The sequence below is a fragment of the Strongylocentrotus purpuratus genome, unplaced genomic scaffold (assembly GCF_000002235.5).
Source record: "Strongylocentrotus purpuratus isolate Spur 01 unplaced genomic scaffold, Spur_5.0 spur5_scaffold_6, whole genome shotgun sequence".
NCBI classification, from domain to species: domain Eukaryota; kingdom Metazoa; phylum Echinodermata; class Echinoidea; order Camarodonta; family Strongylocentrotidae; genus Strongylocentrotus; species Strongylocentrotus purpuratus.
In genome coordinates, this window is record NW_022145612.1 from 14199665 (window position 1) to 14216314 (window position 16650).

Genomic DNA, 16650 nt, shown 5'->3' on the forward strand with positions numbered 1-16650 from the left:
TCAAAATTTTAAAGGATTCTATTTATTTGAAACCCCTTTACAATGGAGATTTTACTATGAATTTTATTTAATATACCCTGTATTTTGTGTTGTGCAGTGTTTATAGATGAAAAAACTGAAATTAGTGTTGTATTTAATCAGAAAACACAGGAGATGATCTCCTCTTTTTAAGTTGAAGTATAGATAATATGTTTGATGATAATGCCCTATTGTATTTGCATGAATGTAATTAAACCAAGCCTTTATAATGAGTAAGGGGCTGGTATTCAATTCAATACTAAACTTGTGGGACACAGCATCAGTTCACTTGGACTCAAGTGTATGGAAAGATACCTATGTATCTAATGGGTTAATTGAAATATGTGTATTTTACTCCATTTTGGCCGAGATAAAATACCTAGCCAATGCTGGTATTCAGTTTCAGCTTTCAGCTCAAGTGTTCTACTCCTAAGGAAGCTAGCTTAGAGATTTATGCCTAATATTTGGAAAGCCTTGAAATGGGCAATACAATACATGGGCCGGCTGGTTGTGCGTAATATAAGCAAAACGAAAATGCCAACAAAAAAGCCAACATCAGCATTGGCTGAGATATGACGTAAAAGGCATTATTTCGTTTTTTCAACGTTTTTTTCTTCAAATTTGTCAAAATACCTAATATTTGTGGTGGTACACAGGTATTAGAAATCGTTATTTTTCAGCCGTCTCTGAACCGATTTTGATCAAACATAGATGGTTTTGTCATTTAAATATTATGTTCTTTCAAATTTGACACTCACAAAAAAAATATTTTGTGTAGCGCCCTCTGCAACAGAACTCAACTATCCCTTTAACCATGCTAAATACTGAGTAAAATATTCACTTTATCCAAGCATTGAATTGAACATCGGCCCATCTCCTAATATACCACCTGCTATTGATGTACCAAGGAAAAGTAATGTTTTCTATTTTGATTTGCTCGGTTGGTTTTATTTGTTTTAATCTATAATGTTTTTTTTTCTTTGTCTTTTGACTTGATTAATGCTGTGGAAAATACGTTGCTTACACATGTACTTGTAAAGCAAGAGTTGGCTATCACACATTAAGAATTGAAATTCACCATTATTTGCATTTAAATCAATTGGCAAACATATGAATTGAAATCTCTACTAAAGCCTACTCGGAAGACATTTATGAATCCACATTATTTGGTGTTCCACTTCGAACAAACATTGACATTACTTAATTTTAGCAGTTTGGGTTTTCCCCTCAGTAACTGTGTTTATTTCCTTTTTTCATCTTCTGCATATGAACCAATGCCTCATGAATTAAAAGATTTTCATGGAGTGAGTTATCATATCCATAAAATTTGATAGAAGTCCTGTCCGTTCAGCTTTGTGGGCCAGCCTCCTATGAATAAGTAAATGTTCATATAGAATGTATTGTTTGGGTAGACATTTTTCTGTAAGTTCATTGATAACATAGCCAAGAAGTTTTTAAATTGATATTTTTGTTCCTTTTCGGAAGTGAGATATGTAAACACTTTTCGTTGGACTGTGTAAAACGTGTGAAACACACTTTGTATTCAGTTGGTACTGGTTTGCTTCATATGTATGACAAATAACTATCCTCCCACTGCCTATTCTTATTTTTGTTATGGGGGCGAGATTGAATTTGAATTGAATTGCTTTCATAATGAAAACAAAATCAGCTCTAGTTTCCTTAAAAACCATTTCATTTAGATAAATACCAGCAATGTAATCTCTTAATTCAGGTCATGTAGTAGCCAAATTAATTTCATTCTATTTTCCCAACAAAGTGGGCAATCATGGACTTACAATCATTGATGATTAGTAATAATTAGATTAAAACTTTTTGTTCATATTGATGAATGTCAGGACCTATTTTACGTTGTAGAAATTATAATTACCGTAATACATGCAATGTACTTCTTTTAACCAGTCTGTGACAAGACGATTGTACTGTACATATGAAATTATGAATTGTAGGTGAATAAATACTAGACTTTGAACTATACGTCACAATCACATTTTGTTTGTATTGATGGATCCGTCGTGTGCAATTGTGTTTTTTAGGAAATGTTTGCAGGGTGTCTGTTATTTGGTAATTGAATGTAACGTGCTACTGGACACATTTGATCCATGCAGGGTGGTACCTTCCGTTTGTTAGACTTTGATCTTTATTTTTCTCTAGTCTTAACAAACTTTATATTTATTCGTCATTGGTGTTTTAAGTTGGGGGTGGGGATAATTCCAACCAACAACAAAAGGACTATTCTATACAAAAAATGTAAACAATAATCATTAACAATAGTTTTTAAAGTATCAAATAATGGACATTTTCTGTCCAGTAGCACTGCAAGCTTATTTACTTAGGTCACGAAGTCAGAATCGCAATAAAGTGAAAAAGAAAATGGGAGCGGGTATTTTCTAGCAAAATAATTGTAGAACAAAATCGGAAGCAGTTCTTGTAATATACATGTATATTACAATAAGATTTGAAATATTTTCAGGTACATGGATAAATACCGGTCTATTTTATACATGCATTATAAATATTACTCCAGTCCGACAAAGTAGCAGGGAGAAGGGGAAAAAAAAGGTTGCTTGCTTTAATACAGTCATTGTGTTGCCTCAGATGATTTGCCAGCGCCCCTTACACCCCCCCCCCCCCAGTCAAGGTGTGGATACGCCACTCTTACTCTTCGTATACCCTTACCTTAATCTATTAATCTATACATTTGAATACAAACTTGAGTTGAGAAAATATAATATATATTTTTGAAACTCCAGGATTCATCTTAACCAGAAACAGAAACTACACTTGACTATTTGTTCTCATTTTCACAATATAACATTGCACGGGTAGTTTAGCAAGTTTGTTTTAGAATTTAGTCCAAAATTATCGACTTGATGCTCTAGATTCAGTTGCGTATTTCCTCGCAATGATTCTCCCCTGTCCATATTAGAAATTCAACGTACCTGAGTCATCTTTTTTAAAGGAATATTTAGGGACAAGAATGCAGGCTTAAAATCATATTAACATAAATATTAAGAACCGTGAAGTAAAGTCAGTTTAAAATGTACCACTTTTGAGACAGCATGTGGTATGCCCTAAATCTCGAAACCCGCTCGTAACACAAGAAGGAAATAATAAGGGAGACAGGGTAAATGATTATTAAATGCATGACGGGTTTTCATATTCCGTTTATTATCACAATCGCACGAATAACCATTCACAATCACATCCCGCGTCGCATAGCGTCGGAAATATACCACACACTCTTTGAATGTATCTATAAATGCAGAGTAGTGTGGATAATAATAAATAATAATGTTGTTCCGGGTAGCTCTGAGTCTGCCTTGAAACCTCGAGTTTCTGTTCATGAATACTCGAGTGCCAGGCTGAAACATAAAGTGTCGGTATTCTTCACATTATTGAGCCAAGGGAAGGATAACGGTGTGGTGATTCCAAGTGAACTATTCTTGCTTGTAGAAGCATTTCCCGTTGACATCATGTATGTTTCATCTTTTGGATTTAGCTGTTGACTGAACGAGGACCAGTAATCACTCTGCCGTATATTTGCCGTGAATGCGAAAGATTTGTAAGCTACGAGAACACACCTCGTCGGTGATCAACGTATATCCAGAATAATAACAGTCTTCAAAACTCGTCGAGACCAATGTACAGCGTTACTCAAACAAACCAGCATTGGTAACTTGTTGAAAACTTGTAAAGTGGTATCAACGAACATTATGAAATTGTATTCTGCTTGAATAAATATTATTTGCTCCGAATTTGAATTCGACACCGCTTCTCTTTTACCGCATGATATCACAATCACATCCTATCAGAGGAGGGTGGATCCGTATGTTTCTCTTGCAATACTGTCATGAAGTTAATGTTTAGGTAACTCGAAGCAATAAAGAAGTTCGCCTCTTCAATCATGGCAGAGAAAAGGCCACCGATCGCCAAAAGACCGGTCGTCCCTCGCAAGTCATCGCACAGCCCTGCTGCATCTCCACAACCGTGCAGTAAACCACAAAACAATTCCGATGATTCCGACGATGAGGACGAGTATGGGTACATCCAGCCGGAATCTCAGTCCGGGGATTTAGCGAATCTTATCCGCGAGGCAGGGCGACTGCCGATCTGCGTCAAGGTACGGAGTGACCCAGAGATCAAAAATGCCGATTGTAAAGGTAAATATGAATAGAGGGATTTTTTTATTGATTGATAGCAATCGTTTCTATAGGACTTTAGCAGAGGAAAGGATATTTATTCAGAGATTTTGATGGACAACATTTAATTATTTAATAATCAAATAAATCATCTATATTTTTTCGTTTAAGACTCTACAGATGTTCTTTACAATCACACATTATGTAAGATTGCATATGATGTTATAAACTGAATTATAATACCTTTTGACTTTTGATTAAATACATTATTTTGAGTGTGTGTTTGTGAGGAAGGCGGGGGGTCATACGAAATGCTGCATTTGCGAATCGGCAATATTAACTTGAATTTGTGTTTGTGAAGTAATCATGCAATATCTTTCCTGTTCACACAATGTCTCGTTCTGCTGACTTCGGCCTACGACTGCGTCAGCGACTATATAGCAAGTTCAAAGTACCTATATACTACAGATAGGCCGTCCTGTCCAAAATGTATTTATTTGTATAATTTTCTCTTAAACTAAAGAGAAAAAGCGAGAAAAAAAGGATGGGAAAAAAAATCCAAAAAAAATTGTTATTTATGTCATGTAATTGTACATATACATATATATACTTCATAAAAGAATGTTTCGCAAAAAAAGTCACTTATGACTAATTGCCAAACAAAATCAAATCAAGAAAGAAAGAAGAAAGGGGTATGTCGATTGAAACACCGAATTGAAGTCATGTCACATGAACTGACTACCTTTATTAGAGTTAGTAATAATAACGCAGTAAAAAAAAAGACGCCTCAAGTACAACGAGAATTAAGAAACGTTTTATCGCAACTAGCTCAATATATTGAAATAACCTTTAATCAAATGAATTGTAAATCTAAGCATATCAGGAGCTCTTGTAGCGCAGTAGAATATATACTTAATGTTGGATAGTTTCTGCGCTCTTTAAATGTATTATTATTATTATTATTATTAAATAGAACTCTTTCAAATTATTTACAGGAGGTGATATTTTGATGATACACTGCACTGATAAAGAGCAAGTAGTCAAGGCGTTAGGACCAACTGGGAACACGTTATACCTCCCAGTTCATTCCAATCAACTATATCAAATGTTACCGCTAGGTAAGTAGAAGTAGTAGTTGTTGTAGTACTGGTATTATCAGTAGTAGTAGTAGAAGTAGTAGTAGTAGTAGTAGTAGTAGTAATAGCAGTAGCAGCAGCAGTAGTAGTAGTAGTAGTAGTGGTATATTAAGTATTGATGTAGTAGTAATAACAGCAGTAGAGTAGTAGTAGTAGCAATATTAGTAGCAGTAGTAGTAGCAGTAGTGATAGTAATAGTAGACGACTTTCGGGAATTTCAGTAATACCAGTAGCAGAAGTAAAATGAATAGTAGTATTAGAAATACTAGTAGTAGTAGTTATAGTAGTAGTAGAAGTAATAGTAGTAGTAGTAGTAGTAGTAGTAGTAGTAGTAGAAGTAGTAGTAATAGAAGTAGTAGTAGAAGTAGTAGAGATACTGGAAGCAGTCGTTGTAGTAATAATAATAGTAGAAGTAGAAGTAGTAGTAATGCAATATAAGTAGTTGAAGTAGTAGCGGTTGTAGTAATAGCAGTCATTACAACAACAGCAGCAGTAGAAATAGAAGTAGTAATATAGAAGTAGAAGTAGCAGTAGTAGTAGCTGTACTACTACTACTACTACTACTACTATACTACTAGCAGTAGTAGTAGTAGTAGTAGTAGTAGTATTGGTAGTAGCAGGAGTAGTAGTAGTAATATTTGTAGCAGTAGAAGTAGTAGTAGTAGTAGAAATAGTAGTATTAGAAGGTATGTAGTAGTAGTAGCTGTAGTAGAAGTAGTAGTATTAGTATTAGTAGTAGTAGTAGTAGTAATAGTAGTAGTAGTAGAAGTAGAAGCAGGGTTAGTAGTAGTAGCATAATAAGTAGTAGAAATAGTAGTAGTAGTAGTTATAGTAGTAGTAGTAGTAGTAGTAGTAGTAGTAGTAGTAGTAGTAATATTGGTAGTAGAAGTAGTATTTGTTGTTGTCGTATACTGGTAATGATGGTGGTAGTGGCTGTAATGGTGGCGGTTGTAGTAGTAGAATTAATATCAGCAGTAGTAGAAGTAATGGTAGTAGTAGTAGTATTAGTAGAAGTAGTAGTAGTAGTGTAGTAATAGTAGTAGTAGTAATAATAGTAGGAGTAGTAGTAGTAGTAGTAGTAGTAGTAGTACACTCTAAAAACTGAAATGTTAAATGTCAATTTAAAAGGGCCGAGGAGTGATCACTCTTTCAAAATGTCAGATTGTTTCTTTTATCATGCTAGATTCAACCTTTAAAGTGTTGAATCGAGCATGTTCAAAGTGTTAATCCACCATTTTGAAAGAGTGGTCACTCCTCGGCCCTTTTAAATGGTGAATTAACATTTCAGTTTTTAGAGTGTAGTAGTAGTAGTAGTAGTAATAGTAGTAGTAGTAGTAGTATTGGTAGTAGCAGGAGTAGTAGTAGTAATATTTGTAGCAGTAGAAGTAGTAGTAGTAGAAATAGTAGTATTAGAAGGTATGTAGTAGTAGTAGCTGTAGTAGAAGTAGTAGTAGTAGTAGTAGTAGTAGTAGTAATAGTAGTAGTAGTAGTAGAAGTAGAAGCAGGGTTAGTAATAGTAGCATAATAAGTAGTAGAAATAGTAGTAGTAGTAGTTATAGTAGTAGTAGTAGTAGTAGTAGTAGTAGTAGTAGTAGTAGTATTGGTAGTAGAACTAGTATTTGTTGTTGTCGTATACTGGTAATGATGGTGGTAGTGGCTGTAATGGTGGCGGTTGTAGTAGTAGAATTAATATCAGCAGTAGTATAAGTAATGGTAGTAGTAGTAGTAGTAGTAGTAGTAGTAGTAGTGTAGTAATAGTAGCAGTAGTAATAATAGTAGGAGTAGAAGTAGTAGTAGTAGTAGTAGTAGTAGTAGTAGTAGTAGTAGTACAATCTAAAAACTGAAATGTTAAATGTCAATTTAAAAGGGCCGAGGAGTGACCACTCTTTCAAAATATCAGATTGTTTCTTTTATCATGCTAGATTCAACCTTTAAAGTGTTGAGTGGTCACTCCTCGGCCCTTTTAAATGGTGAATTAACATTTCAGTTTTTAGAGTGTAGTAGTAGTAGTAGTAGTAATAGTAGTAGTAGTAGTAGTAGTAGTAGTAGCAGCAGTAGTAGTAGTAGTAGTAGTAGTAGTAGTAGTAGTAGTAGTAGTAGTAGTAGCAGTAGCAGTAGTAGGAGCAGTAATGATGGTGGCGGTTTTATAGTTGTATAGGGTATAAACCTATATATTGATAATAAATTCATACAACTAAACGAGTAAAAACTGTTAAATGTTTAGGTATTGATATAGATGACGACTTCAAGTAAAAAAAAAAGTCATGTAAAATAGATATCGAACTAGATTTCTAGGAATATTGGCGTTATTATATATTAGGTTCAGAGAATTTGTACCGCACAATAAATTATTGATGCTTAACGATACTTTTATTTTGCCTCATCTAAATTATGGTATAATCTTATGGGAATCAAATATCAAATTTCTTCTTGACAGCTTATTGAAATAACAAAAATAAAATAGTAAGGATAATCACAAACTCTGATTTCCGCAGTCATTCCACACCTCTCTTTAAGAAGCATAAAGGTAATACAAAATTTTGGTATGGGGTCATGAATTTGGTTCAAATGAACATATTGGAAGCATATGCGATCCTACAATATTCAGTGATCGTTGTCGCGTCTAAAGTTATAAATTGTAAACTATAAACTCTTTGTGTTGTATAGCTCCCTCTCAAGGTCAAGATATTAATTAAGCTATAAAACTATGTTTCTTGACTAAAATTGACCGATTAGCTATTCCCGTTGGGAAATTATATCACAACTACATATTCTGAGATTTTCATGGTTGCAGCTACCATTGTACAGCCGTAGGCGCTATTTGAAATTTATCAAAATTTACCGGGAGCACCGGTAAATTTTCATATTCAATTTTTCTCGAAAGCAGAAGTGTTTTAGAGGCATAATTTTCTAGTGCTTAGAATACATCCACAGGGGCATCCAAATATATCAACATTGTAAAGAATCACTGTCCACCCAATTTTCAAAATTTCCCAAAACTTTGTATTACCTTTAATATTCTCCCTGTGTGTTTGATCTCTATAACTACAATAATGGAGGTATTGTTGTGTTTTTGTATAATAAGAAGCTCTAAACCAAAATATACAACTCAGTTTTCTTGTTACAATTTTCATGATTATAATACTAGAAGCACATTTGAATATCGAGTTGATAATGGTTGTACGTCCTTTTCTAGATCAATAATTACATGTAAGGTACCTCTTTTCTTGAACAATATACCAGAAAACATTAAGAACTCAAATTCCTCAATCTCTTTCAAACGTAAGTTTGATGAGTATTTATTGCCATAAGTCTTAGATATAATATGAGCAATATAATATATTGTTTAAAAAAGTCTAAATATGGTTATTAATTTACAATTCTCTTTGCTAATTGGTTTTCACTATAGTATTTTCTGTACTTATGTTGTGAGTTTTGTTTCACTGATGATGGGATCATGTTCACAAGTTCTACCAAACTTGTATAATTCCCCGCACTATCATTAGTCTTTTCTCCTTTGTATATTTGCTTGAACCATGTTGTTGTTTTTAAATATTTGTTTATCGTGCTTTATACATGTTTTTAAAGTAGATATGTGGAAATAGCGGTAGTAGTAGTAGAAGTAGTAGTAGTAGTAGTAGTAGTACTAGTGCTAGTAGTTGTAGTAGTAGTAGTAGTAGTAGTAGTAGTAGTAGTAGTAGTAGTAGTATATTGGTAGGCGACTTTAATGGATTTTGATCTATTTGTTAAGGACAAGGCTAATCTACCATAAGTTTTATTCACAAATTGAAGATAATTGATATGTATATATATATATATATATATATATATATATATATATATATATATATACAGTGCGTATAAAAAAAGACTGTACCAAACTTTGGTAACTTCTTGTAATAGGTGTGGTAGTAGCTGGAAGAGCAGTTGTTGCACACTTCCTTGTTGCAATGTTTGATTTCTAACTTTAAGAGTGACATACGTGCAAGTTTCCCCTAATATTTTACCAGCCTACACCATCACATCATTTCGGATTAAATTGATATTTTAAGAAACATTGCACCATTGTTTCATATACAATGACCAGATAATGATTTGAAAATGATCTTCGCTTCCTGTCGAATATCAGGTATATTTGTTTTGGCATAATTTGACGGTATAAGAATTTCCCCATATCTTGTTAATTTCTGGGACAGAGGAAATGATGTATATGTAATGACATTTGCCGTGCTGACTGGATTAATAGTAACGAGGAAGTATAATAATTGTCTACATAGTCGTATAATGTGTCATATATCAATAAATAGAATGAGCATATTTGTGCATGATCTATTAATGTAATGCCTAAATATTATGAATGGAATTAATTCATTCATTTGACTTTAATAGATCAAATTTTATTGTCTTTATTTTTTTCTGAATGAATTGGCTGTGAGAGTCCATCCGGTCTATTTCTCTGATGTCATAGTTGTTCCCAATAACCTCCAGTACTTATAGATCAACGCAACTGATACCAGACAGACATTAGCTCAAACAAAAACAAAAACACAATAGCCAGAATAACCAAGATTTGTTATCGTTCTTCACTCGGTTAAGAGTGAGTTAACGAGATAAGTGAATGAGGTATGTAAAGCAAAGGTACAAGATCACACAGAAATAATTTGATAATTGTTACGTTTTTTTTTTTGGATAGTCAACATTGCTTTCACATTCGTTTCATAAGTTCAATGAATAAATTCAAGTAATCTGGGTAGCGTTTCATGAAACCGCCACAAATACAAGTTCGCTGCCAACCCACCGAAATGCGTGTATTAAATTTAGCATGTGTTTCAACTGGATGTCGGTGAACTTGTATTTACGACGGTTTCATGAAACGATGCCCAGAAGACCTTTATGCCTATCATTACCTATCTGACCAGTAGGACGGATGTAACATCTCGAGAGGAATAATAGGATACATAAGCCGCATGAAAAATAAAACATGAACAAAGTAAACTAACCATCCAAGGCAAATCCTTATGATTGAAGGCCTTGCAGTGTTATCTATTATTGATGTTTTTTGGTCATTAGGATGACAATAACAATAAATACAATTGTTCAGCACTTATCATTTGCGTTATATAAAGTTATAATTTAATGATTCCATGCAATGAATTGCTGCGTGTAAACAACGATACGGAAATAAAAGCTCACAGGGCTTCGCTGTCTGTTTAAATTCTATTCCAAAATTAAAAAACGTAATTGCTTGGAATTGTATTTGCTATTTTATACCCCAAAAATAAGAAAATAGGTTGTTTCCAAAACATGATTTGCTCGTTATTGGTCTGCTGAACGAGCTTATTGTTATCTAATTCAGTTACGATATTTTGTATTTATTCGGGAAACTATAATATGCAAGCTTTGCTTCTTAATAGGTTCCCTATATTTCACATTATTATTTATCTATGTTACATGTTTACCGTTGTTTTTTATAATGCACAATCTTGTTAAATAGTATGTATGAGACAACCTTGTTATGTGGAACAGAAAAAAACAAAAAACAAACAAACAAACAAACAAAATTGTACTCTTATCTTTTACCTCAGATCCGAGATTGGATGGTAAGGAGTATAGAGGAACCATGGAACTAGTGAAAGCAAACCCTCTGCCACAGGTGGTCCGGGTTTTGATTGGATACTGTGATGAGACGGATGAAGACGATACCAAAGAACAAGATGATATCATCACTATAGAAGGAGTGAACAAGGGACGCAATGATGAGGTAATTATTAGGGACTTGCGTCATTCTCTGGGAGTTCATTCTTGTGCAGACTCAACAAATAATGATAACGATAATGATAACAATAATAATGATATTCATAATAATTGTTACAGTAATAACATTTATAATAAATGATGATGATGATGATGGTGGTGATGATGATGATAATGATGGTGATGATGATGATAATGATGATGATGATGGCGATGATGATGATAATGATGATGATGATGATGGCGATGATGATGATAATGATGATGATGATGATGATGATGATGATGAAGATGATGATGATGATGATGATGATGAAGATGATGATGATGATGATGATGATGGTAATGATGATGATGATGGCGATGATGATGATAATGATGATGATGATAATGATGATGATGATGAAGATGATGATGATGATAAATAATAACAACACCACCAACAACAACAAAAATGATAATAATAATAATAATGATAATATTAAGAAGAAACAAAACAAAAACAAGAACAAGTACAAGTACAAGAAAAAGTACAAGAACAAGAACAAGATCATGTCTGAACAAATAGAACAAGAAGACAACCGAAAGTTTATCATATCAGTATCTGCCTGAGTGATCTGTAATTTATTAATTATTATTTCCCCTCCATCGCCAGGTACCCATACACCTGGGTGGGGAGGGACATTATAAGCAAATGCATTGTCCAAGGATTCAAGCACTGAGCGAGGACCAAACTCAAGACCTATATACTACAGCGCTCCTCATTATATAGGCATACAATATGATGATTCCTGTAGTTGTAATGAACGGATTCATTCAATATATAATATATTGATAAGGAAAGAAAATGCTGAGTCACTGTGTTTTAAACATAGTACGGTTATAATCTAATTAAAACAATTTTTGTTATGCTGTAACACTGAGTCCTAATGCCTGACCAATTATGCATTCTTTTGATTTCACAGTTGTATGTTGTAGGAAAGATCATGGGTGAAGCACAGCGGATTCGGGGCATGGAGGATGAGGCAGTCTATACCACTCAGATCATCTCTGAACATCTATCCTTGTCACAGGTCATCAAACACAAACTGCCAGTGGTATGTTACATGTAAAGCACGATAGCAAAGACTTTCAAGAATTCAACTCAGTTTCAATGTCCTGGTCGTATTGCCCATGGAAATCATGCTTTGAGCACGTGCTATAAAAATTATGTCATTGTTATGTTCGCACATTATTTGAAGTAATACATAATAATAAAGTGCTTGATTAAAAAAAAAAGTGTTTGCGACTCGCCCCCCCCCCCCACTCAGTGTTATTAAAGGTACTATGTCCCATTTGCAGGCCAAATAAATGAAAAAGTTAAATTCCAACTGCATTTGAAAGATAATACTAATTTAGAACTTCCCTAAAAAAGGTGGGGCTTGAAAATGTCTTCAAGTGGGAAAATAACGACTATTAGTTGTCAAATCGACTTTAGGGCTATAGAGCCCAAAAGTAATAGTCTTGATTTTCAGACAATTGAACCGAATGGTCATACGTTTTATGCTGCACAAAGATTCAATCAGTTTAATCTTGGCCATCATAAGAAGTGGGTTATTGATGTAGACAAATGCTCATGTACCCTTTACAACTCTTTTCATGTATGTTATTACCAAAGAAGAAAAAAAGCCAGTCAGTCACTCAATAGTGTCTGACAGTGAAGTCTAGCAAGTAAACGGGTTTCTTTACATAATTTGAATATAAGGACACTGCTAATGTTTAAATTTCACAGATAGGACATACATGATATATTCATAATTCCTGCAAAGTTTTACAGAATTTGAGGTTGGCTGCAAAAGGGACATAGTACCTTTAAGGGTACGCATATGCATGTTCCCTCCTTTTGAGAAAAAAAAAACCTAAGTCCGGTGTGTAAAGTCAATACGGGCCGGAATTTTGTGTACTACGAGCCTGAGTTTGGTGCGTGAAAAGTACCCCTTTACCGGACATTTTGGGAACACGCATGCGGTCCCTCCGATCCCGGAGTGGGGGGGGGGCGGGATTTGCGATCATATTGTGATTACTTTTTGAATTCGGAAGTTAGCATGACCTACATGACAGTGATCGCGTCTTTCAAAAGTCTCTCTAACATAACAGTAATATGTAACTTGTCAAGAAAATTTTTAACGAAAGGTAGTGTGCTATCGCATTCACATTAACAAAAAAATAAACATGAGGCAAAAACTGCTTTGTCCAATTGCATATTTCATAATCCAGTTATGATTTCTGTGGGTAGTACAGTATATTATTCATTGCCCTTGAGATGATTTCTTCATCATGTTGGTAATATATCTCATACAGTCGAAATCCACCGCTAAACAAATTTTGTATTATATTCTGAACCACGCATATTAGAGCGTTAGCCAATTAAATCACATAGAAACATGATGGATTTGATGTCCAGCACATACGTAGTTTTCAAGAGTTTTCGATACTCTGATCTACTTAAGCTACCCTCGACCCGTCTCCAGGGATTCTAAAGTTGGACTTGGTTTAGAGCCTAGATTGCAATTATGTTGCCTTCACTTAACATGAATGCTTGCATTCTCTATAGCAATCACAGACAAAATATCGAGAAACTATCTTAATGGTGAATTTCGTTTGTATCATACAAAGAAAACCACAAATTATAGATTACTTGCATGTTTATGTAGCCTAAGAAGAAGAGCCCGTCTCTTTCGCCTAATAATGGGTTACTTTATTTTCAATTGTTTTAATCGAATAATTCAAAAGGAAATGTAATGTACAATATCGCTCAATAATTTAGTTATCTAAACCTGGTGCGGCTCTCAACACGCATGCTCATTGCCTTTCTTTCATTGGTGTTGATATGGACATGAGTATAACGTTTCGTAACGATAACCATTTTCAATGAATATTAGCATATCGTGATTGTTTTTCATCACAAACATACTGTATCCACGCAAAATAATAATGACAGGCCCTTTTAAATAGCGCAGCTTCATTATGTTTATACTCTTCTTAATAATACAAAGTATCATATCATTACACCGACTGCAGCTGAGCCGCCATTAGAAGGCCTGGTGTATCTTAGCCTTTCGTTCTTTACTATATGAGTACTGTTGACAGACTTCGTGACAGCTTATTATACTTGCTAGATTCTACACGTTTCGATACAATTCTTTATCAAGTGGATAGGTTACTAGTTTCAATAGATTCAACACTTTGGCCTTTTGTCGTAAAATAAAGCCATTGTTCTAAAAATTATTGATTGGTTTTACAGCATTAAGCCAAAGCCATCACTTTGAAATAAGTTGTTAACAGCGGTTTTGAACAATATGTGCCATAGATATATCTTTGATTTATGACTCTTTATATATGCCTAAAGATAAAAAAGAGTGTTGGTCATGCGATCATATTAAAGAAACTGCTTGGAAGCATCGTGGAAAATCAATCACGTACTACTTGACAGTTGTTATATACTGTGAGGTCTTGAAATGATCATAATGAAAAGAAATTGATTAAAATGTTGCTGTACTCTATAATAAAGCAGAGTACTCATAGTTACGATTATTTCTGGATGCAAACTTTTCGGCATTTCCCGTCAAATTTAGGAGTATAAGGAAATTTGAAGAGCGATCCCTTTCAGTGGACATTTATACGATGGTCTTGTAAACTGACAAACAAAGAATGTAGAAGCTCACAGAATAACTAAAAGAAAAATCTTTTCCAGAACTCAACCTTCTCTTCAAAACCTTTGTGAACACTGTAGACGATTCTCACCCGGGCATGGTTTTCATAGTCATTATATCCGATTTGAATTCTAAGGAAACGTAATGTGGCAAATGAGAATACTATACAGTGCGTCCCAGAAAAAACGAAACCGAGAAGTATCGATGTTTTTATCATAACTTAATCACAACCATAACTAATGAATGATACATATTTGGAAAGCTTAGAGTCTCCTCTTTCATGTGATACTACTCAGATAATGCATATTTCACGCATGAGTGATTAAAAGCAATTTGAAGGAAGAAAACCAAAAAGACATTTGGCGGGCGGTATCTGAATTTCGAAGAAAAATTCATATTTCTAAAAAGTTCATTTTCTGCTCTTTCATATGATACCTCAATCAAGAAAAATGAGCCAGGAATAACAAAGTTCTGTTTGTTTAAAGTAGCCCTTACAATTTCATAATTTTAACAAACGAATTCGTTTTCACTGGGTGCCTGCCGTAGCAAAAAGCAGATTTGACAAAAGACGTAACTCCGTTTCGTTGACAATCAGCCATGCATGAAGACTCTCGTCTACGGCTGATTGTCAACGAAACGGAGTTAAGTCTTTTGTTAATTTCGTTTATTGATACGGCAGGCAGCCAGTGAAAACGAATTCGTTTAATAAAATTATGGAAATGCAAGCACTACTTTAAACAAACAGAACTTTGTCATTCCTCTCTCATTTTCCTGAATGAGGTGTCATATGAAAGGGCAGAAACTCAACTTTCTAGAAATGTGAATTTTTCTTCGAAATTCAGATACAGCCCGCCAAATGTCTTGTTGGTTTCCTTCCTTCAAATTCCTTTTAATCACCCACGCGTGAAATATGCATTATCTGAGTAGCATCACATGAAAGAGGAGACTCTACGCTTTCCAAATATGTATCATTCATTAATTATAGTTGTGATTAAGTTATGATAGAACATCAATACTTCTCGGTTTCGTTTTTTCTGGGACGCACTGTATAACTATTAGTATACTAGTAAGTATTTGGCGTCACCTGGGCTTGGGAGGTGAAAAGTGAACTGAATCACTGTAACCCTCGGGTCTCTTCTCCCGGTATAACTGATTGGGGTGTGCAGGTGGACCACTACACCGGGGTTTTCCCCTACTCTTATACGAATAGTGCAGTGAGTTCTTAAATGTACGCGGGGCCTCCATTTAACGTCCTATCCGAGGGACGGATAATGTAAACAATATAACTGTAAATCGTTTTACCGTTATTCGTGCATGAACCCAATTCACAGTCGTTGTTCATGTTTTCATTTTGTTAATCACCAGAGAGTCCGAACAGTGAGCACAGGGTCGCCTTCGAGGAGGCGTCCAACAGAGCTTGAGCTTCGACTGGAGTGCCTCATCAAAAGAGAGCGTGTTATAGCTACACGGGCGCGCGACGGAGCAGTCCTTGCTTTCCCCTTCAGTACACCCCTCGAACTGGACGGCATCACTCCTCATTGGAATACCATCCCCTCTTTGGTGATGCCCTTGTATCCGCTTGTCAATACATCAATGTGCATGAAAGGCTTGTCTTCGGTTACCCTTCCATATACAGCTATGAAGGCAGTGCCACAGCCGAAGAAGGCAGTTTTTGACGAATGGTTGAAAAGCCAAGAAGGCAAGTCGTATTATAGGTTGCATTTTCTGTCGGATTGACTCAGAAGGTAGCAGATCACTTGTGTGGAGAGGATCGAGATTGAGGGAGGGGGTGAAAATATAAATTTATAATTTGTGGAATCGTCTTATATACCACGCCTCTTAAAAGTACTTTTAAATCACCACCATCCTTTATTGCAAACACCGCATTTA

At 34.8% G+C, this 16650-nt stretch overlaps 1 protein-coding gene across 1 annotated transcript; it reads left to right on the forward strand.

The window, feature by feature from the left end:
* Positions 1-3150: 3150 nt before the first annotated feature.
* On the forward strand, positions 3151-16497 carry LOC115918209. Its single transcript, XM_030973160.1, has 5 exons — positions 3151-4199; positions 5174-5296; positions 10900-11075; positions 12034-12165; positions 16126-16497. Exons 1-5 carry the CDS (start codon positions 3944-3946, stop codon positions 16495-16497), a joined length of 1059 nt encoding a protein of 352 aa, XP_030829020.1. The 5' UTR covers positions 3151-3943.
* The last annotated feature ends 153 nt before the right edge of the window (positions 16498-16650 follow it).